Source organism: Ahaetulla prasina, chromosome 4 (genome assembly GCF_028640845.1).
Source record: "Ahaetulla prasina isolate Xishuangbanna chromosome 4, ASM2864084v1, whole genome shotgun sequence".
NCBI lineage: Eukaryota > Metazoa > Chordata > Lepidosauria > Squamata > Colubridae > Ahaetulla > Ahaetulla prasina.
In genome coordinates, this window is record NC_080542.1 from 150989109 (window position 1) to 151012437 (window position 23329).

At 47.1% G+C, this 23329-nt stretch overlaps 2 protein-coding genes across 5 annotated transcripts in view; one reads left to right on the plus strand and one right to left on the minus strand.

Annotated features, from left to right (window-relative positions):
* LOC131198303 (cytolytic toxin-beta-like) overlaps positions 1–23329 on the minus strand; it is a 38583-nt gene that overhangs the window by 6334 nt on the left and 8920 nt on the right. The window lies entirely within an intron of this gene.
* On the plus strand, positions 6418–16940 carry LOC131196529 (GTPase IMAP family member 4-like). 4 transcript variants are annotated; one of them, XM_058179378.1, is made up of 8 exons: positions 6418–6571; positions 7531–7645; positions 12168–12347; positions 12784–12916; positions 13398–13534; positions 14415–14469; positions 14594–15100; positions 16308–16940. In XM_058179378.1, exons 3-8 carry the CDS (start codon positions 12315–12317, stop codon positions 16400–16402), a joined length of 960 nt encoding a protein of 319 aa, XP_058035361.1. In that variant the 5' UTR covers positions 6418–6571; positions 7531–7645; positions 12168–12314; the 3' UTR covers positions 16403–16940. The 4 variants fall into 4 exon arrangements, with proteins under 4 accessions (XP_058035361.1, XP_058035359.1, XP_058035360.1 ...); XM_058179376.1 differs by lacking the exons at positions 12168–12347; positions 16308–16940 and having other exon boundaries at positions 6424–6571; positions 14594–16229; XM_058179377.1 differs by lacking the exons at positions 7531–7645; positions 12168–12347; positions 16308–16940 and having other exon boundaries at positions 6483–6571; positions 14594–16229.

A 23329-nucleotide genomic window follows, 5' to 3' on the forward strand; every position in this document is an offset into this window, starting at 1 on the left:
GCAAGAAAAACTGGTGGAGAAGCAGCTCCTGGAGTTTTTCTCCACCCCAGGGGGCATTGACCATGTGGATGCCATCTGCTTGGTGGCCCAGGCCTTCCTTGCCCATTCAACTCACATCCAGAAACATGTCTTTGATTCCATGCTCTCCATGTTGGGAAAAGACCTGAAGGATAACATCCAACTCCTGTTTACCTTTTCAGATGGGGGGACCCCACCTATCCTTGAGGCCCTCAAGGAGGATCACCTGCCATGTGCTCAGGATGAGTCGGGAACCCCTCTGCACTTCAGATTCAACCATTCAGCCCTCTTTGCTCCCCAAGAAAATGGAGGAAGCCCTAATGATGTTGCCCAAATGTTCTGGAAAATGAGCACCGAGAGCATGAAGGATTTCTTTGACTCATTAAAGATGGTGGAGACCAAAAGCTTAACCTTGACCATGAAGGTCCTCAAGGAACGTCAGGAGCTGGAAGCTGCTCTTAGAAGACCTCCCCCACCTAAGGTTGAATAGGTGCACCCAAATAATTTCCAGATCAGTATTGATCCGGCAGCCATTGGGAAGCCTTTGGTCTCCAGGTACCAGGTGGAATATCGGATTGCAGGAGACAATTGGAAAAGTCTGAATGCAAAAGACTTTCAGGATCAATTCACCCTGAAAGATGTCCACCTAAATCTTCAGTACCAGTTCCGATGCGCTGCCGAGACTCAAGTAGGACTTGGTCAATGGAGCGAGGCAATCACTTGCATCTGTCCTACAGGAAGGCCTGCTGAGGTAATTTGAGAGGGAGAAGGAGGAAGATGAGGAGGAGACCCCAGAATCTCTGCTTGTCCCCCTTCAATGAGCAGCACCCTAATTTTTCTCGCTTTGCTGTTCCAGAAATGGGAAGTTTCTCCACACTATAACTATGTGGTCGTGCTACATCTTCATAGTGGGTGTCAGTCTGCTGCATGAATGGATTGGAGGGGTTTGAAATGGCTAATGTTGCAGCTGCGGTCTGGCTTCTGGTCCTTGGTCGTGCTTCATGATCAGTGTGGGTTTGGGTCTGCTTTCTGGGTGGATGTGCGGTGGTGACATCCTGTGTGGACCTTGTGAGTGTGGGTCTGGTGTCATTCCTCGTGTTAGGGACTCGTTTGTCAATAAGGGCGGGTTTCCAAATGGCTGGTAGGCGGGAGGTGTCATCTCGTTTGTTCATGCTGTGTGGGCGTTTTTCTATCTCAATGGCTTCTCTGATTATTCTGTTTCAAACCCCTCCAATCCATTCATGCAGCAGACTGACACCCACTATGAAGATGTAGCACGACCACAAAGCCAAACAACAGCTATGCAGTCACCAGCTCAAATCCCCCTGCAGCACAGACCAGACTGAGCACAACCAAGCCCCCACCAACACAGGACACACCCCCATCCAATCAGAGCACAGAAAAACCCCCATCCAATCAGAGCACAGCCAAGCTCCCACCCAATCAGTTCAAACCCCCACTAGCAGTTAAAAGGAAGAAACAGCTGCGATCACACATTGCTCCCAGAAGCACGAAGCTGAAGCCTGAAGATGACGAATGAGACTTCGTCGAAACGTCGCCAAGACACTTCCAATTTTACGGAGAAAACCGAACAACCAAAGACCTATATACAAACACCGTGAAAACCTCAGAAAACAAATATATATATATATATATATATATATTTGTTTTCTGAGGTTTTCTCGGGTGTTTGTATGTAGGTCTTTGGTTGGTCGGGTTTTCTCCCATGTAAAGTTCAAACCCCCACTAGCAGTTAAAAGGAAGAAACAGCTGCGATCACACATTGCTCCCAGAAGCACGAAGCTGAAGCCTGAAGATGACGAATGAGACTTCGTCGAAACGTCGCCAAGACACTTCCAATTTTACACGGGAGAAAACCCGAACAACCAAAGACCTATATACAAACACCCGTAAAAACCTCAGAAAACATATATATATATATATATATATATATATATATACAGTGGGGTAAAAAAGTATTTAGTCAGCCACCAGTTGTGCAAGTTCTCCCACTGAAAAAGATGAGAGGGGCCTGTAATTGTTATTATAGGTATACCTCAACTAGGAGAGACAACATGAGAAAACACATCCAGAATATCACATTGTCTGATTTGTAACGAATTTATTTGCAAAATATGGTGGAAAATAAGTATTTGGTCAATATCAAAAGTTCATCTCAATACTTCGTTATATATCCTTTGTTGGCAATTACAGAGGTCAAATGTTTTCTGTACGTCTTCACAAGGTTTTCACACACTGTTGCTGGTATGTTGGCCCATTCCTCCATGCAGATCTCCTCTAGAGCAGTGATGTTTTGGGGCTGTTGCTGAGCAACACGGACTTTCAACTCCCTCCAAAGGTTTTCTATGGGGTTGAGATCTGGTGACTGGCTAGGCCACTCCAGGACCTTGAAATGCTTCTTACGGAGCCACTCCTTCGTTGCCCAGGTGGTGTGTTTAGGATCATTGTCATGCTGAAAGACCCAGCCAGGTTTCATCTTCAACGCCCTTGCTGATGGAAGGAGGTTTGCACTCAAAATCTCAGGATACATGGCCCATTCATTCTTTCCTTTACATGGATCAGTCGTCCTGGTCCCTTTGCAGAGAAACAGCCCCACAGCATGATGTTGCCACCCCCATGCTTCACAGTAGGTATGGTGTTCTTTGGATGCAACTCAGCATTCTCTCTCCTCCAAACACGACGAGTTGAGTTTCTACCAAACATTTCTACTTTGGTTTCATCTGACCATATGACATTCTCCCAATCCTCTTCTGCATCATCCAAATGCTCTCTAGTAAACTTCAGACGGGCCCGGACATGTACTGGCTTAAGCAGAGGGACATGTCTGGCACTGCAGGATCTGAATCCCTGGCGGTGTAGTGTGTTACTGATGGTAGCCTTTGTTACGTTGGTCCCAGCTCTCTGCAGGTCATTCACTAGGTCCCCCCATGTGGTTCTGGGATATTTGCTGACCGTCCTTGTGATCATTTTGACCCCACGGGGTGAGATCTTGCATGGAGCCCCAGATCGAGGGAGATTATGAGTGGTCTTGTATATCTTCCATTTTCTAATTATTCCTCCCACAGTTGATTTCTTCACACCAAGCTGCTTGCCTGTTGCAGATTCAGTCTTCCCAGCCTGGTGCTGGTCTACAATTTTGTTTCTGGTGTCCTTCGACGCTCTTTGGTCTTCACCATAGTGGAGTTTGGGGTGTGACCGTTTGAGGTTGTGGACAAGTGTCTTTTATACTGATAACAAGTTCAAACAAGTACCATTAATACAGGTAATGAGTGGAGAACAGAGGAGCCTCTTAAGGTAGAAGTTACAGGTCTGTGAGAGCCAGAAATCTTGCTTGTTTGTTGGTGACCAAATACTTATTTTCCACCATAATTTGCAAATAAATTTGTTACAAATCAGACAATGTGATTTTCTGGATGTGTTTTCTCACGTTGTCTCTCCTAGTTGAGGTATACCTATGATGACAATTACAGGCCTCTCTCATCTTTTTCAGTGGGAGAACTTGCACAACTGGTGGCTGACTAAATACTTGTTTACCCCACTGTATATATAAGTAAAGGACATGCATAGCTATATTAATTAGAAATAATAAAGAGAACAATAGGACAGGAACGGTAGCACTTTTGTGCTCTTATGCACGCCCCTTACCCCAAGCTTACCTTGAGACGATCAGTTCCTCTGCCTGCTTCAAAGCATTCGCAGAGAACAGAGGCCTAAAATTGTGCAAGATCACGTAAGATCACAAGCGCATGTCTGCTACTGATCTCGCCTGATCTGGCACTACAGGACTTTAGGCCTCTGCAAACCAAAACCTGCACGAGATCCATGGCGAAAGGCTTTGCAAATGGAGGGAAGGCCTCTTCGTTTGCAAAGCCTTTTGTCGTGGATTTCATGCAGGCTTCAGTTCACGGAGGCCTCAAGTACTGTAGTGCCAGATCACGTCAGATCACGATCCCCAGAAGCTTCCAGCCTCAGCATGAAAAGCATTTGCAAGCCGACGGCAGACTTGACCACGTGGCTTGGTGGTCAGATGACTGGGTGGGCGTGGCCAATAACAATAAATAATAAAAATAATAAAGTATACAAAACAATAAGAGGTACCAAAAACCAACTTTCACACTTTACACACACACAACACAACTGACTCACACACACATACACACACACAAAATGCCACATACAGCTTTGTGAGATTTTGTGTTATTGTGTAATTAGTGTGAAACACTACAGAAACACACCAAATCTCAGAAAGCTGCACAAATATTTTATTTTATTATTTTATTTATTTATTTATTTAGATCAGGGGACTCCAACCTTAGTAACTTTAAGGTTTGGGGACTTCAACTCCCAGAGCTCCTCAGCCAGCAAAGCAGGCAGATTCAGTTGCTCACGAGGAGATGGATTTTAGGCAGGCAGAGTCAGTTGCTGGCTGATGCAACTGATTAAAGCATAAAGATTAAGTAAAGCATGGCTTTGCCAGCCTGAAAGGAGCATTAATTATAGGTAAGTGGGGAGGGGGCATTGGGTGGGCATGGGTGGGGGCTCTTGTAAGTGGGGTCAGTTAAAAAGTGATTTTAAAAGCCTGTGATGATCAGGAAACTCCTCTGGAATCGCCAGAGGAAAAAAAGATTTTAAAAGCTCCTCTGACGATCTCAGCTGAAGGTCCCTCATAGCAGCCCAGAACCTCTTAAAATAATTGTTTTAACAAGCTCTTTGGCTGAAGAGCTTGTAGAAAACATGTTTTTTAAAGTTCTGGTGATGAGGAACTCAGCTGGGATCGCCAGAGGAGCCTTTTAAACCCTTTTTTTAACAACCTCTTCGGCTGAAGAGGTTGTTTTAAAAAAGAGTTTAAAAGGCTCTGACGATCTCAGCTGAGCTGCAGGATAATCAAAGACTTTTTTTTTTTACTTTTAAAGGCATATTTTCCGCTGAAGAAAAAATGCTTTTAAAAGTAAAAACCACAAACCTCTGATGATGGTGGGGCTCAGCAGAGGCAGGGGGCAGGCCAGGGATTTTTGCTACCGGTTCTCCGATCCACCCGCCGCCATCGCTACTGGATCGGGTGAGCCGGTCCGAACCGGGAGCATTTCACCCCTGCCCTGCACCCTGCTTTGCAAAGGACTCCCCTTCCCTCCCAGCAGATGAAAGGCAGATGATTAAAATTAGGGGGGGAAACAACCCTGCTATTAGTAGGGGGCAATGTCTGGACCTTCCAGGAACCCCTCCCTTAAAAACCACCCCTTGCTGAAAAAGGGACTCTGCTTAGAACAGGCAGGAGTCATGGGTCCTGGGGAAGGCTTTGGCCGGGCAAGCCTGAAGGAAAGGTAGAGAAATTAGCCTGAGGGAAAGTTGGAGAAAGAGGTCTGAGAGGAAAGATAAAGAAGGAGGAAGGGGAAAGAAAGAGATTGAGAGAAAGAGAGGGACGTAGGAAGGGGAATTAACAAAGGAGCAGAGGCAATGGAAGGAGAGACTAGCAAGCAGGAGAAGACAAAGAGTGGTCACTGTCCCACAGAGTGGCCTGACCGCTTGGAGGAGACGACAAGACACCAGAGTCCAGCTGACGGAAGCAACTGGAGCTGCCTGAGCGAGGGACCAGGGAGGACTGGAATAATGACGGACTGTCGCAGGAGAAGGGTGCACTTGAATGGTTGGAGAAGAGAGCCAGGGGAATCTGGACTCCAGCGACCCTTTCGGCTGGAAAGGGCTGGAAGCCGAGGCTGGACAGAACATGACAAAGTCGACTGGAGATGCCTACAAGAGGGACAGAGGTTCAATGGCTCCCCTGTGGCACCACCTCTACTTTTGACCACATCCCGCAGACAGTCCTGATTTCTGACAGCATCATCGGAGTCTGCCAATCTCAGTTGCCTTGCAGAGTCCGAGGTCCATCTCTGGATCCCTCCTCTAAGGCCAACCCTAACCCTAACCATGGGGTGGGGAGTGGGGAGGGTCTCTAACATTAGCAAGAGAAGATAGAGGGGGAGGGGCAGTGGGAGGAAGAACTGCCTCCTTCCAGAAGACCCCCAACTCTTCTCCTTCTTGGAAAGGGGGTGCAAATTTCAGGATTACACATTCTGGGGGAACATCAGCCAAATTCCCTATGAGCAGAAGCAGCTCTACAGTGCAGGGGGTCTCCAAACTTGCCCATTTTAAGGTTTGTGGACTACAACTCCCAGAATTCCTCCTCAGGTAGCATAGCAGGCTCTGGACTTCTGGGAGTTGAAGTCCACAAATCTTAAAGTTGTGAAGTTTGGAAACATCTGCCTAGAGGGGTGAAGGACCAAGAGAGGTCTTTGCTTCCCTCTGCTGGACGGTTGTGGAACTCATTTCTCAAACATTTCCTGTTTCTCTTCTAAGACAAATAAGTAATTAAACAGAAAAAATGCTTGAAAAGAGGAGGGGAAAGTTGCTTTTTCTGCTCTTCCGCTTTCCTTTTCTAAACGCAATGAAGACAAAGCGGAAGGCCAGGCTTTCCTTAAAATAGATCCTGCAGGGAAGCAGATCCACCTGCCACCGGGGATTTTCCTCCAACCAGGTAAGCCCTCGCCCTCAGAAGCACCCTCACCCCCAAATTGGCATTTGTTGGGGCGGCCAAGTAAAGGGGGGTGAGAGCAGGGCTCCTCCTGGGCATTGATGGAGAGCAGGTCGAGGAGGGAAAAGCAGGCTAGGTGTGCAACAGTTGTGCCATAGAGGCACTTTTGTTGGTGTGTGTGTGGGGGGAGAGATTCCAGGTAATTTGGGGAGGGGGGGTTGCTCCTTTTCTGCTGAGTTCCGTCCAGGCAGCCAAAAAAAAGAAAGAGCCACAATTGAGAAGAGGGAGTCAAGCTGTTCTCCAAACCGCCTGAGGGTAGAACGAGAAGCAATGGGTGGAAACTAATCAAGGAGAGAAGCAACTTAGAACTAAGGAGGAATTTCCTGACAATTAGAACAATTAATCAGTGGAACGACTTGCCTGCAGAAGTTGTGAATGCTCCAACACTGGAAATGTTTAAGAAAATGTTGGATAACCATCTGACTGAGATGGTGTAGGGCAGTGGTTCCCAACCTTTTCTTGTTTGAGGCACAACCTTTTCTTGTTTGAGGCACCCTTGGAAAGCCTTTCAAAAGTTCCCGGCACCCTTATAAGGAAATAGATATTTAAAATCTCTGTAGCTCAAAAGTTCCCGGCACCCTTATAAGGAAATAGATATTTAAAATCTCTGTAGCTCAAAAGTTCCCGGCACCCTCAAAAGATCTCACGGCACCCCTTAGTGCCGCGGCACACTGGTTGGGAACCACTGGTGTAGGGTTTCCTGCCTGGGCAGGGGGTTGGACTAGAAGGCCTCCAAGGTCCCTTCCAACTCTGTTGTTATGTTATGAGTGCAGGGAGGGTCTCCTTCGTCCTCCCCCTCAATTGCAGCTCTTCCCCCCCCCCAAGCTTTTCCATTCGGATGCCCAATTCTGGCTCTCCTGTGGGGGGAGGGGCGAATCAGGCTTTGTTTCCGCCCCCTACAGGAGGGAGAGGGAACTGAGTTTCTGCTGCCTAAAAGAATTGAGATTTTGCTGCTGAAGAGAGGAGCCGCGTCCATTGCAGCTTGCAGCTAAGACCTGAAGGACAAAGATGCTACAGGTAGGCCTCAACTTACAACAATGTGTTTAGTGACCGTTCAAAGTTACAATGGCACTGAAAAATGATGGCCGTTTTTCACTGCTACGACCGTTGCATCATTCTCAGGATCAGGAGATGAAAATTCCCTGCTGAGTCACAACGGCTGTCGTCTCCCGGGATCACGTGATTCCCCTGCTTTTTTATACAAGTTTTTATTGGTTTTTCAATTTCCCCCCTTCCACACAACCACAATTCATGAACAGAGTATTGACGTTTTCTTATCTTATACAATTCAAAATATTCAAATAGATTTTTCTTAGTTACAATTTTAGCCAAAATGTTCCTTCCCCCCCCGCATAGTTTTTTATTCCTTTCCTAATATTTCTTTGCATATTTTATTGAATCACATCTACTTTCGCCCTTCATTTTCTAATTTCTCCATTTTTGTTCATATTCATTCCCTTTCATTCCTTTTTTTGTTGAACTATTTCAATTTTTATACTTGGAATATTTTCGGGGTTGTCTTTTCTCCATTTCCTTTTCATAGCAATCTCTTCTCCTTACACTCCTCTCCCTCCCTCCTTTCTTCATACCTCCTTTCTTCCTCTCTTTTCTTCCTTCTCTACTTCTCTTTTCCTTCTCCTCCTCCACCCTGCTTCCTCCCTAACTAACCATTACCTCCTCTCCTCTTCCCTTCCTTCTTTCTCTCTCCCTCTCTCTCTCTTCCAACTCTCTCCTTCCTCTTATCTCTCTCCATTGCTGTATCTATTTTCAATATCTCTAATATCCAGACATCCCCAATTCTCTCACATATTTTTCGAACCTCTTCTCCTATATTTTAAACCTTGACATTGTCTTATTTCATTTATATCATACAGTCAATTGATACAACTTTCCACCTCTTATTTTCTTAACGTTTCTATTCAAAATTCAATACTTATTATTTTCTTCCAACAAGAAGTAAATGTACCTCATTTACTAACATTTCAATTTTATTCCCTTTTACATCTTAAATTCCAATCATCTTCATTTATAAACCATGTCATTCCAAATTACCTCTGCTGAATTTTCTATTCTTTTATGGATTTTTAAATTTTATATCTTAATCATCAACTTTAATTTTTTCTCCTTTCATGCATTGTCCAACACAAAAAGAAAAAATGAAAAAAAGGAAACAAGTCTATCTCTACTTTAATTTCTTCTCTTTTATTGATTTTTCTCCTACTTCTAACCGTTTTCCTTCAGTCTCTCCCAGATCCCATCTCTTAATATTTTTCTCCCTTTCTTCCTTTCTTTCATTTTCTTTTTTCTCCCATTTTTTCTTATTTCCTCTTTTCCCCTTTCCTCTAACTTTAACTCTTTTGATGTCCCTCCTCAATTTTTCTCTTTTTCCTCCTCTTCTCTTTAATCTTTCACTATTAATCCCAGTGTAATCATCTGTTTTTTTCACTGTTTTTTCCCCATTTTTTAGTTTTTCTTTTCCATCTTTTCTTTTTCACTTTCCCCCCTCTTTTTTAAAAAATTCCTTTTCCTCTCTTCATTTTCAATTTTTCACTATCAGTCCCAATATGATCATCTGTATTATCCTCACTGATTTCTTTTCCAGCATTATGTTTCATAATTTCCTCATCTTCTCTTTTTTTATTTATAAGCCACAATTCTGCTTGTTTGTTTCCATTAATCAACTCTCAGACCATCAAAAGCATCTCCCATAATTCCTCCCAATTTTCCATATTTTCAATACGAGAAGAACTTTTTAAAATCTATTTATCTTAATTTATATATAGTCTAAATTCTGATTTATTACTTTAACTTAACCCAAATTCAAGTCTCTTTTCTTCTTTATTTCTGGACGAGTCTATTTCCAATGTATTTTGAAACTGTTTCAATTTAAGTCCTTATCAGTTCCACTTTTCTTTTTCTTGCAACAGCTGTGAAAACAATGCTCCTTCCTAATTTTCCCACAGTGATCTGAATGATGTTATACTTTCTTTCCTCCAGCAGATGTCTCTTGCCAATTCACAATTACTTCCGCAACAAAATCTCCCCTGTCACTCCACAAAATTTATTATTTCCTGTCTTAGCGAACATTGTTTCCTTCAATTTTCTGTCTCTTTTAGTGATCTCTTCCAATGCCAAATTAACCAAATTAAAGATCAGATGGAAAGTTCTTTTTAGGGCTTTAATTGCAAAGTTCCGTTTTACTTTTACTTTTCTTCTGTTTGTACTCCCATATGCCAATTTAGCCGCTGGTTTCAAATTGAAGGCTTCTTTTAAAGTTTAATAAGTTTTCTTCTTACCTATGCATTGGCAAATCTTTTTTCAATAAGAATACTCCATTCAATCGCCTCTCCTGCTCTGATCTTTTGGTGTGGCCGCCCCAACTTGTGACAGCTCTAATGGCTGTCTTCCCAAGCCGCAGAGTTTGAGGCTTATATCGGCGCTCCAGGGAATTTGCCACTTCCCTGTTCATGCTAATCCGTGCCTCCCTTCTTCACTGTCTCTCCAAGACCGTTATGGTCCATGAAGGACCCCCAAAACAGCTGGGATATCGGCGTTCCTCCGGAGCCCCGGGAAATCGCCGTCCTGCAGCAGCGTTGGCTACGCCCCCTCCCTCCACGTGATCCCCTTTTGTGATCTTCGGACAAGCGAAGTCATTGGGGAAGCCAGACTGACTTCCCAACCGAGTGGCTAACTTATTAACTGTGGCAAGGGAAGTTGTAAAATGGAGCAAAACTCACTGCACAACTGAGGAAATTTTGGCCTCAGTTGTAAGTCATGGACGACCTGCATGAAAGGTCCATGGAGATGCTCAGTCATCCAGGTCGTGGTTGTCCCAAAGGTGCTTCTTCAAAAGGGAACCGGAAGAGGTTTTGTCAGCTGTCCCATCTTGATCAGTTAGGAAAGAGAGACGCAACTCCATTGTCAATGAAAGTCCGTTTTACTAAAGACACAGGGTAATAAAGCCGGATCTAAACTTCCATGACCAAAGCATCTGGTTAACTCTTCCCTTTCCACCCCTGCTTCCCCCCTGATTATCTCCCACCACCCAATTATATTGAAACAAATTGTTTTGGTCACAGTCCCTGCCTTGGTGGGCTGGATGGTGTTGTGTGCCATTTTAGAATTAGAATTAGAATCAGAATTTATTGGCTAAGTGTGATTGGACACACAAGGAATTTGTCTTGGTGCATATGCTCTCAGTGTACATAAAAGAAAAGATACGTTCATCAAGGTACAACATTTACAACACAATTGATGATCAATATATCAATATAAATCATAAGGATTGCCAGCAACAAGTTATAGTCATACAGTCATAAGTGGAAAGAGATTGGTGATGGGAACTATGAAACGATTAATAGTAGTGCAGATTCAGTAAATAGTCTGACAGTGTTGAGGGAATGATTTGTTTAGCAGAGTGATGGCCTTCGGGAAAAAACTGTTCTTGTGTCTAGTTGTTCTGGTGTGCAGTGCTCTATAGCGTCGTTTTGAGGGTAGGAGTTGAAACAGTTTATGTCCAGGATGCGAGGGATCTGCAAATATTTTCACGGCCCTCTTCTTGATTCGTGCAGTATACAGGTCCTCAATGGAAGGCAGGTTGGTAGCAATTTTTTTTTCTGCAGTTCTAATTATCCTCTGAAGTCTGTGTTTTTCTTGTTGGGTTGCAGAACCAAACCAGACAGTTATAGAGGTGCAAATGACAGACTCAATAATTCCTCTGTAGAATCCTTCCTATGATCTTGGAATAGCCGGCGGCTTTCATGGGACAGCAGGAAGAGTATCCATCACAATAGGGCTGGAAGGGGTCTTGGAGATCTTCTAGTCTAGTCCAACTTGAGTCCAACTGAGCCGGGATAGCTCAGGCCGTTAAGAAGCCTGTTATTAGAACACAGAGCCTGCAATTACTGCAGGTTCAAGCCCAGCCCAAGGTTGACTCAGCCTTCCATCCTTTATAAGGTAGGTAAAATGAGGACCCAGATTGTTGGGGGGGGCAATAAGTTGACTTTGTAAAAAATATACAGATAGAATGAGACTATTGCCTTATACACTGTAAGCCGCCCTGAGTCTTCGGAGAAGGGCGGGGTATAAATGTAAACAAAAAACAAAAACAAAAAAAACTTCCTGCTATTCCCTTTCAAACAACTGCCTATCCAGTCTCTTCTTAAAAACCTCCAATGATGGAGCATTCACAACTTCTAGTGGCCAGCTGTTCCACTGCTTAATTGTCCTCCCTGTTAGGAAGTTTCACCTTCATTCCAGGTTGCTTCTCTCCTTGATGAGTTCCCATCCCTTGTTTCTTCTCCTGCCTTCTCGTGCTTTGGAAAATAGGTTGAAACCCCCCCTTCTTTGTGGCAGCCCCTCAAATACTGGAATACTGATATCATATCCCCCCCCCCCCGTCCTTCTTTTCTCCAGACTGGCCAAACCCAATTCCTGCAACTGTTCTTCATAGGTTTTTGTCTCCAGCTCTTTAATTGTCTTAGTTGCACTTTTTCCAAAGTAGTTTCAATTTTCCTGATCATAGTCCTCTCTTTCACAGTTCTGTCTCCCTATTGCCTGTGGCAGACTGGCAACTGGTGAGGCATATCTGGTGCAGAAGGATGGCAGTCCTGACGCGTTTCACTTCTTAGCAAAGAAGCTTCTTCAGTTGGCAAGAACTCCGGTCAGAACTGAAGAAGCTTCTTGAATGAAGAGCGAAACATCTTCAAGGGAAAACAAAGTTCAGTGGCCTTTTGAAAAAACGCCTTTGGGATACTATTAAAAGGGCACAACTAAAATCATAATGGGGAAAGGGGCTCCATCTGCTTTGGGATTGTGGACCTCGAAGTTCCCCAGTAACTCCAGGGAAACTCTTCAGTTGACACAAGGGGGTGACCCTGATCCAGGAACTTCTCCTCTGCCCAAAAATGCCTGTCCAAAGGGGTCCCACCTTTGATGGAGGAGTTGCCAATGCTGGCCTCCAGGAGGCTTCAGCACTGCCACCAGCTGTGCACTGTGGCTGCTGCTCCTGCCCCACTGCTCTGGGCAGAGAGCCTTCCTCAGCCACCCCAGAAATCGGACCAGCATCAGTGGATGGAATGTGCCCACATCCTGCATCCCCTTAGAGAGTCATCGGTCAGTCTCGGCCTCCCCCAGACAGTTCCTCTCTCTTGCAGAGCACCAGAAGTGTCAACTACACACGGAAGCCAAGCATGGCCCTGGCCGAGGACACCATCGAGATTCCAGCCCTGGACCGTCCCTTCCAGCTGGGGATGCTTTATGACTGCCGCAAGGATATGCTCATCCCAGGTAGGAGCCGGAGGGGAGGCTGAGGGGTGGCAGGAAACCTGGGAGGGAGGGAGACGGACACTGCCATCAATGCGCAGGGTTAGTCCAAGGACACTTGAGAGCTGACATCCTGGACACACGGCTGCTAAAACCAGGTAGCTGAGTAGGGTCCTCTGCCTGGGAATGTGTATCCAGCGCTTGGCCTACTATTCAGCAGGGCTGGCCCTTGGTACCAAACATGGGGTGGGTTTCCAAACCAAATTCTCTGAAATGCTTTGGGAAATGACGAAACCTCTCTACTCAGTCAAAAGCCTTTGGGGGGTTTGCGGTATTTTGCAAAACAGGCAAGGGGTTCCCAAGGTGATTGCTGGATAGATGAGGTTCTCCTCTGGGAGAAATGATCATCCCTTGTCTGAGCTTTCTGGAGCTTCTCTATCCAGCTGCAAGTCTTTTGGAGGTCCGGTTTCCCATTTATCTTCATGCCGTCTCCTGTTCTATGCAGGGTTCACTCTTTGGGATGACAGCTCTCTTCAGAAGGACCTGAATGTCAACCTTCAGCCCAAGACAGAATCAGAAATCATTGCATCCGACAGCCTTGATGACAAGGCCTCCGCCCTGGACATCTCAGTTTCCCTCAAGGCCAGTTTCCTGGGAGGGCTGGTTGAAGTGGGGGGGGTCAGCCAAGTATCTTCAGGACACCAAGAAGTCCAAGCAACAGGCCAGAGTCACCCTTCAGTACAAAACCACCACCAGGTGTGAACAGCTGACAATGAACCACTTAGAAAGGCAGAATGTCTCCTACCCAGCCGTCTTTGAGCAGGGCACAGCCACCCACGTGGTCACCGCCATCCTCTATGGAGCCCAGGCCTTCTTTGTCTTTGACCGACAGTTTCTTCAACAGAGACGGTAAATAATATAGAAGGGACCCTCCAGGCTACACTCACGAAGGAAATATCTATCGGAGGAGAAGCAGAGGTCAAACTGACTGAGGAGGAGAAAGAAAATGCTCTGAAGTTCAGGTGCAAATTCCATGGAGACTTTTCTTTGGAGAGAAATCCAGTCACTTTCCAAGATGCCATCAAAGTTTATGAAACTCTCCCAAAAATGTTAGGGGAACATGGGGAGAAGACTGTGCCTGTGTGGAGGGGAACCTGGAGGAAGACAAGCTGGAGCTGGAGCAGGAGCAGCTAAAGCCCCAGAGAACAGGGTCCCTTTGAGCAAAGAGCCGGCTGTGGGGAGCTGCCAGCCACTTTGGACATCAACCCCTCCCCCCCGTTCCTGAAAGCCCTGAAGTGCAGGGTCCCAAGAATTGAAGGGCTGCATAAAAAGGGGGGGGGCCTTGGGTGGGAGGATCAGATGGGTCTGCCTCAAGGTCAGTGAGGAGGGGGTGACTCATTTTTACCCACCCTCCACCCCCCACCCCAATTCCTCCCTGTGTCTTCTGGGGGAAGGGAGTTCCTGGCAACCTCCCTGCAAGGCAGCCTCTCCTGTGGCTGACTCTGTTTCGCTTCCCATGCAGAAATCCCGGGTTTTGTGCTGTGCGACTTGTCTGGAAATGCCTGGAAGCATCGGAGGTAAAGTCTTGGCCCCTGGGGGTGGGTGGGGTGGAAGATATTGTCCTGGGTGGAGGGACAGGCTTTGATGCCTGTATGCTGCTGACTGGACCCCTTCTTCTCTCCTCTCCCCTTTGGGTTGCAGGGCCTGAACGGAGGATCGTCCTGGTGGGCGAAAGCGGAAGTGGAATAAGTGCAACGGGAAACACAATCCTGGGAAGCAAAGTCTTTCACTCTGGGTGGTCACCAAAGGTAGTACTAAGAGTATGCCAGAAGGAGGAGACGCAGCTGAATGGCAGGAAGGTTGTGGTTGTAGATATGCCTGACTTTTCCGATCGTCCAGACAAGGATATTGCTGCGAGAGAAGTGAGAAAGAGCACGAAGCTTTGCTCCCCAGGTCCCCATGTCATTCTGCACGTGATGCATCCTTTTCTTTTCTCCCCAGAGGAGAGGTACGTGGCTCAGCATATCAAAGAGCTTTTTGGCCTTGAAGCCAAGGATTACATGATCCTCTGGTTCACCTGCAAAGACCTGAAAGGTCAATCTCTAGAAAATAAATACTTGAAGGAATATATTGCCGAATGCAGGAACCGGTTCCTGGCTTTCAACAACTGGGCTGAAGGGGCGGAACGAGAGGCTCAGGTGGCCGAACTGATTTATTTATTTATTATTTATTATTTAAACTTATATACCGCCCTATCTCCCAAAGGACTCAGGGCGGTTTACAGGCATATAAAAACATCAATATACAAATTAAAATAATCATTAAAAGACTTATTCTAATGCCAATAATTAATAATACCAATTATTAAAAATAGAAATATAAATATTAAAATCAATTTAAAACCCCTCTAAATTTAAAAATCTAAGCCAGTCCTGCACAGATGAATAAATGAGTCTTGAGCTCGCGACGGAAGGTTCGGAGATCTGGAAGTTGACGGAGTCCTGGGGGGAGTTCGTTCCAGAGGGTGGGAGCCCCCACAGAGAAGGCCCTTCCCCTGGGCGTCGCCAGACGACACTGCCTAGCTGACGGCACCCTGAGGAGTCCCTCTCTGTGAGAGCGCACGGGTCGGTGAGAGGTATCTGGTCGCAGTAGGCGGTCCCGTAGATAACCCGGCCCTATGCCATGGAGCGCTTTAAAGGTGGTCACCAAAACCTTGAATCGCACCCGGAAGGCCACAGGTAGCCAGTGCAGTCTGCGCAGGATGGGTGTTATACAGGAGCCACGAGGGGCTCCATCTATCACCCGCGCAGCCGCATTCTGGACTAACTGTAGCCTCCGGATGCCCTTCAAGGGAAGCCCCATGTAGAGAGCGTTGCAGTAATCCAGGCGAGACGTCACGAGAGCGTGAGTGACCTTGCATAGGGCCTCCCGGTCCAGAAAGGGGCGCAACTGGTGCACCAGGCGAACCTGGTAGAACGCTCTCTTGGAGACGGCCGTCAAGTGATCTTCTAGAGACAGCCGTTCATCCAGGAGGACGCCTAAGTTGCGCACCCTCTCCATCGGGGCCAATGACTCGCCACCGATGGTCAGCCGCGGATTTAGCTGACTGTACCGGGATGCCGGCATCCACAGCCACTCTGTCTTGGAGGGATTGAGCTTGAGCCTGTTTCTCCCCATCCAGACCCGTACGGCCTCCAGACACCGGGACAGCACTTCGATAGCTTCGTTGGGGTGGTCCGGTGTGGAAAAGTACAGCTGGGTGTCATCCGCATACAGCTGGTACCTCACACCGAACCCACTGATGATCTCACCCAGCGGCTTCATATAGATGTTGAACAGAAGGGGCGAGAGGATCGATCCCTGCGGCACCCCACAAGTGAGGCGCCTCGGGGCCGACCTCTGCCCCCCTGTCAAATGATGGCCATGATCGATGATCTCGTGCGAACCAACAGATGTGCTCCTTGTTACATGGAAGACATGATGAACGTCAGCAAAAGATGCAACTTCTGATTGTTTCCCTTTCCCTCAGAGACCAGAAAGTCTCTCTAACTGGGCATCTGCTCCCAAGTTGGCAACTCTGCCAAAGGCCACTCTTTGGCTTCCAAAGGCTTTTTTGCTGTTGAAACTATTATCGCTTCTCCGCTTCCAATGAATTATGGGGGAGGGGAGGGGAGGGGGAGAGGGAACTTAGGCTTCGGACCTCAAGATGCGAGCCATGAGTGTCTTATGGATACTGTAATGTATTACTGTAAGTTTTGGAGGGAGTTTTAGGCGGGAAATATCTCGTCTCTGATTGGATGCAGCCTCAGGCTGAAGTGTATATAAGGAGAGGTTTTTCTCCAGAGTTTTGCTGGGTCACACTATATTAAAGAGCTGTTGTCACTAACCTGGTCTCCTGCCTCGTCAATACCCAAACATAACATTGGCGACGAAGGTGGGATTTTGAGGCAGAGCACCAGAACAGAGCTGAACTCACTACGAGACTCAAACCCAGCAAGGTGACGGCGAATGCAGCGATGACCGGCTACACGCCACCCACTCCGTTTGACCCTGCCCAGGAGACATGGGGAATATACATGACGCGTTTGAGAGTTTCCTGGAGGCCAACGAGCTACAGGAGTCTCCGACAACCGTAACGGGCTTACTTCATAAGCCACTGTGGGTCCGCAGTCATCGCCGTCGCAGAAGCCCTAGCGAGCCAACACCGCTACACTCCGTGTCGTGGCAGACCCTTCAGACCCTCCTGAAGAATCACTACGCACCAGCCCGTCCAAATACGTTCGACGTGCGAGTTTGGGAGCGCAGGCAACAAGAAGGCGAGTCTATCAGCGACTACGTGGCCGCCCTGAGACAAGCCTCCAAGCATTGCGAGTACCGCGATCTGGACGAAGAGCTGCTGGAACAACTTATACGGGGGGTCAGGGACATCCGTTTGAGGAGGCGGTTGCTAGCCAAGAGCCACCCGACATTGGCAAACGCCTGGACGAAGCCAGAGCCCATGAGATGTCCAACCATGCAGCAGACACCTTACAAAGCGACTCACGCCGATGGCGGGCGCAAAGCCGAGCACAGTCCACCACGAAGAAACCTATCGTGAGTCAACCAGCGAAGAGGAGGAAGAAGTCCACTACACCGGAAAATCGACAAGGAAGACCCGGAGGAATGCGGAAGTTGCGGGCGACATCAGCGCCAAAGATGTAAGTTCAGGGCGCCATTTGCGGCGGTGTGAAAGGAAGGGCACCTGGCTCAAGTCTGCCGAGCACCCCTTCCTCCCCGAAAATTCAAATCGTCCAATCAGAGCGGCTCTGAGCCAGAGATGCAAACCCCACATTCCCGCCGAAATTTCAAACCAGCCAATCAGAGCGCGAGATCGGCGAGGCGACCCGCGATTGGCCAGGAAAGAAAGAGCGAAGTCAAACCGAATGACTGTTACCATAGACCACGCAGCTACCCGCATCGAAGAAAAGATCTTCACAAACCCGACGATTGAAGGCGTACCGTGCCGACTGGAAGTAGACACAGGATCAGCTATCTCAATCATGTCCTGGGACACTTTTGTGAAAGCCTTGCCACACATCGCAAAGCGCAAGCTACAGAAACAACGGCTCCGGGTGCAGGATTACCAGGGCAACCGCATCCCTGTTCGAGGGACAACGACCGTCGAGGTCAAGGACGGGACATACGAAAAGACCCTGCCCATCACGTTAGTCGAAGGAACTTTGGCAAGCTTGCTGGGGCTAGACTGGTTCAGGCGTTGGGAATGGGGTGACTGGCGTCCACCGGAGCGGATGCAACCTGCAAAACACCCTAATGGAGGAATTCGCAGACGTATTCGAGGACCGTTTAGGCAAGTACAAGGGGACCCCTATCTCCTTCAATTTAGACCCCCAAATAGCTCCCATTAGGTTAAAGGCAAGGAGGGTTCCTTTTGCACTCAAACCTAAGATTGACAAAGAGTTAGATAAATTAGTCAGCCAGGGGATACTAGTGCCAGTTGACCATGCCAAATGGGAGACGCCAATCGTCACCCCTGTAAAACCAGACGGGTCCATAAGAATTTGCGCTGATTACAAGGCTACCTTGAACAAAGCATTGCAGAAGAGCGCCTACCCAGTTCCAGTAGTGCAACACTTATTGCACTCACTAGGGCACGGACAAGTTTTCGCCAAATTAGACTTGGCACAAGCGTACCAGCAGCTACCCGTAGATGCTAGCACAGCTGAAGCCCAGACCATTGTAACGCACCGAGGTGCCTTTAAATGCACTCGGTTACAGTTTGGGGTAGCGTGGCCCTGGGCTATTCAAAATCTGATGGAGCGACTCCTACAGGGCTACCAGGAGTCGTGCCCTATTTCGATGACGTGTTGGTATCGGGAAGAATTTGGAAGAACTGGGGAGCGGCTGAGGAAAGTTTTGGCCATTTTCCGGTCAGCCGGCCTGAAAGTTAAAGCAAAAATGCCAGGTGGGGTCGAATCTGTGGAATTTTGGGATATAGGATAGATAAGAATGGAATTCACCCCACCGAGAGTAAGGTCAAAGCGATAAAGAGAGCCCCAGCACCCAAAAACAAGACAGAGCTTCAGGCTTTCCTGGGTCTGGTAAACTTTATGCTGTATTTTAAGAAACAAAGCAACCGTTGCTGAACCGTTGCACAAGTTGTTAGGAAAACGCTGTTTGGTCTTGGGAAAGACAGAAAACAGAGCATTTGAGGCAGTCAAAAACTTGCTATCAAGCGAAAGCCTGTTAGTCCAGTACAGTAGCAGGCTGCCGTTAGTACTGGTCTGTGATGCATCCCCTATGGAGTAGGAGCTGTACTTAGCCACAGACTCCCAAACGGCACTGAAGCCCCTATAGCGTTCTATTCACGAGCGATGTCCCGGCTGAAAGAAATTACAGCCAACTAGATAGGGAGGCTCTAATAGTGTCAGGCGTGAAGAAATTTCACGAATACGTTTTGGGCGAGACTTTGAAATTGTGACGGATCACAGACCGCTATTGGGGTTACTGGCTGGCGACCGCCCAACGCCAGTAGCACTCTCACCTAGACTGACCAGATGGACTATTTTCTGGCCGCCTACTCCTACAAACTACAACATCGGCCTGGAAAGGAGTTGGGGCATGCAGACGCACTGAGCAGATGCCCATTGCCAGGAAAATCGAGGACCCCACCCGGGCGCACCCGTTCTACTAATTGACTCTTTGGACTCTGGCCCAGCCACATCTCAGGAAGTGGCTCGGGCCTCATACCGACGTTGTATTAAGAACTGTGATTGGATGGGTTCAAGGGATGGCCGCTGCGACGCTTTAAAGAGTTTGTAAAGAAAAAGAATTGTCTGTACAAGGGGTGCCTGCTCTGGGGGATAGGGTAGTGGTCCCGAAAACTAAGGAAAAAAGTCCTGGAACTCCTGCATGAGGGTCACCCAGGAATTGTGAGGATGAAGGGATTAGCGAGGAGCTATGTCTGGTGGCCCCAAATGGACAGGGAAATCAGTGACAAGGTAGGCCGATGCCAAGTCTGTCAGGAATCCAGACCCTTACCTCCCACGGCCCCAGTGTTCGAGTGGGAGAAACCCCAGGCCCTTGGTCCCGCATACATATTGACTTTGCCGGCCCATTCCACGGCCAAACATTTCTAATTGTGGTAGATGCATTCTCCAAATGGCTGGAGATCATTCTAATGAAATCCACAACCGCTGGAGCTGTCACTGCAGCCCTAAAACACCTTTTCGCCACATGGGCTACGGACACCATCGTGTCCGATAACGTCCACAGTTCACGCAGCGCTATTTGAAGGGTACCTGGCTGAAGAGGGCATCCGACATGCCCTCTCAGCGCCGTTCCACCCTGCGTCGAACGGCCTTGCTGAGCGATTTGTTCGGAGTGCGAAGAGGCGCTGTCACGGCGGCCCCGGGGATTGGCAGTCACAAATCGACGCATTCCTAACTGTCCAACATAGGACCCCCTGTGTAGCCACTGGCCGCAGCCCAGCCGAGCTGCTAATGGGGCGAAAGCTAAGATGCCCACTAGACCGGCTGCACCCAAGCTACATACAAGACGGGTTCAGAACTAAACCGGAGGAACTCAGAGAAATAGCCATAGGAGACACAGTATGGGCTCGAATTACAGCGCCGGCCCTAGCTGGAGGAGGGGGAGAATCATAGACCAAACGGGCCCTAAATCCTATCTAGTGGAGCTAGACGATGGCCGAATCTGGCGACGCCACATAGATCAATTAAGAAATAGAGTGAGCGATAAGACGGAATTAGGCGAGACTAGCCCTGACTTTGATTTAATTAACCCCACAGCTGACTGGAGCCGAGAACAAACAGAAATCGTAAGCAAAGAACCAAACAGAGACTTATCTGAGTCAGGCGAGGTCCAGCGACACCCTCCGGTCCCTCTAGAGGACAGCAGGCCCGAGCCGGCGAATAATCCAGGGCCGGATGGCCGGGAGGAGGAGCTCAGAGGAACGAAAAGTCCCTCCGGCACGCTCGACTCAACTCCAGAAAGTGAACTGCGCAGGTCCGGGAGAGTCAGGAGACGCCCCACGTACCTGCAGGACTACGTAGAGAAGTAGTATGCAAATATGGGCAAAGTGCCTTCTGGGAGGGAAGGAGTGTAATGTATTACTGTAAGTTTTGGAGGGAGTTTTAGGCGGGAAATATCTCGTCTCTGATTGGATGCAGCCTCAGGCTGAAGTGTATATAAGGAGAGGTTTTTCTCCAGAGTTTTGCTGGGTCACACTATATTAAAGAGCTGTTGTCACTAACCTGGTCTCCTGCCTCGTCAATACCCAAACATAACAGATACTTTCAAAGACATTATGTAAGGAATGCTCTACTCTTAGTATGGGAAAAGGTTAAAGCCAAAAATTATGAGAAAATGCTAGTCTGGCTTTCAACAGTGGAAGCTCTGATACATGTAAATGTGATAAACTTGGGAAAGCTATTCCCAAGTATAAAGATATTTTAAATGAGAAAAGGGAACTTAAACCTTAACAGGAATTGCCAAACCAGGGGGTAGAACTCGCATGGTGGCCACACTTGCAAATACAATCAAGTTGGGAAAAAGATGTAAGGAAATATGGTTTCTATAAAGAGCCAACGATAGTTGATCAGATGCTATTAGGTGTGGATGAAAAGTTAATAAAGAAAATATATAGCGATTTATAAAGCCTTAAAATGGAAGATAACAATGATAACTTCGGCAAAAAAATGTGGGTATACTATGGAATTAGATGTGGCAAAAACTTTGGGATAAAAACTATAAATTGACAATGGCAACTACATACAAGGAAAACCTGTTGAAAATGTTCTACGGGTGCCATTTGCCACCAACAAGGTTGGCAAAAATGTTTAAAAACATGTCCGCCAAATGTTGAAAATGCAGCCAGATACCCAGTTCGTATTTCCATATGTGGTCGACCTGCTCAAAGGCAAAAAATAAAATAAAAAAATGGATGAAAATACTTTCACGGCTAGAGAAAATTATAAAGCAACATATAGGCTTAAAGTCAGAAATATTCTTATTAGGTATTTTGCCAGAAAAAATACAATAAAGGGCATATTTATTTGATGCTGCATGTTTTGACGGCAGTGAGAATTGTGTTTGAGGAAACTCCTTATGATAATAAATATTAGATTGTGCAGAAATGGATAGATTAACATTAAAGATAAAGGATAAAGAAGATACAGAATATTTGTAACTTGGGATTTGTTATTAATCATTAGATAATAAAGTAGAAATTAGAAGTTGGAAGAATACTATTATATACAAGCAAACATTATTATGTATATGTAAACTGACCCACACAATACACTGTTTACCTACACATGTTAAAGAAAAATGTATATATAAATAAGAAGAAGGAAGGAAGGAAGGAAGATGCCAGCCATGAGAACCAAGGACAGCTCAACACGTGTTTACCAGACTCTCAGAACAATATCAGGAGCCTCCATTGGACAATGTGACCTGGTCCTATAAAGAAAGGGAGAACCTGAACTTCAACTATGTGGCTCTGTTTGGGAATCAGCTGGATCTGGTTTTGCCCTCATCTTGCCGAAATGATGTACTCAATAAAGTTTTGCATTAAGAGATTGGATCGTCTCAACCGTGTTTGCTGTGGTTGGATTTGTCAGTCGGAACGTTGAGACCTTCTGTTCTGTGTTCCAATCCAGCCCTCACCATGTGACCTATGAAGAACCCCAGTCAGAGATTCATGACTGAGTCTCCCTGAGCCAATTCCTTCTCTTAGAGAATCCAGAAGAGGAGACTTCAAGCACATGAGAAAATCCACTCACACCCAGTATCAACTGACCCCATAGCCTAATTCTCTACCATCCTGGACCCATCTCCCTTCGGAAGCCCAGACTCTTTGGGGCTTCCCTCTCTGTCAATCCTTTGAGGTACATCAGGCTGGGAAGCCACCAGCACAGGAAATACACGAGTTTGACTTAATGGGTATAAATTATAGTAGCAGAATCCTGAAAGTGTCTCCCCTTCGCGCCTTCTGACGCCAAAGAGCATCAAGGCAGGACAACCCTGAGGTTCTTTCTCACCCTTAACTGTTTTCCTGGGGTGAATCCATGTTTTCTTAAGAGCTGCCACATATTATCTGCAAGGCTGTCTCTGTAGTGCTTACATTAGGAGTCTCCAACTCATGGACCGTGGACCACCAGGAACTGGGCTACACAACTCAGCAGAGCTCCATCCATGCACGTGAGGATCCAGGCAGAGTGTGAAACCATGGCCCCCTTGTCCACAGAAAAAAACGCCCTCCATGGAATCGGTCTCTGGTGCCCAAAACGTGTGGGTCGTTGCTTACATTAGGAGTCTCCAACTCATGGACCGTGGACCACCAGGAACTGGGCTACACAACTCAGCAGAGCTCCATCCATGCACGTGAGGATCCAGGCAGAGTGTGAAACCATGGCCCCT

What these genes read in the sequence shown, in the direction of transcription:
- LOC131196529 (XM_058179375.1), top strand. Translation starts at nt 12,315, where the DNA reads ATGAAGAGCGAAACATCTTCAAGGGAAAACAAA. An exon ending in CAAGGATATGCTCATCCCAG is followed by an intron (nt 12,917 to 13,397) that starts GTAGGAGCCGGA and finishes TGTTCTATGCAG; the next exon opens with GGTTCACTCTTTGGGATGAC. An exon ending in AATGCCTGGAAGCATCGGAG is followed by an intron (nt 14,470 to 14,593) that starts GTAAAGTCTTGG and finishes TTTGGGTTGCAG; the next exon opens with GGCCTGAACGGAGGATCGTC.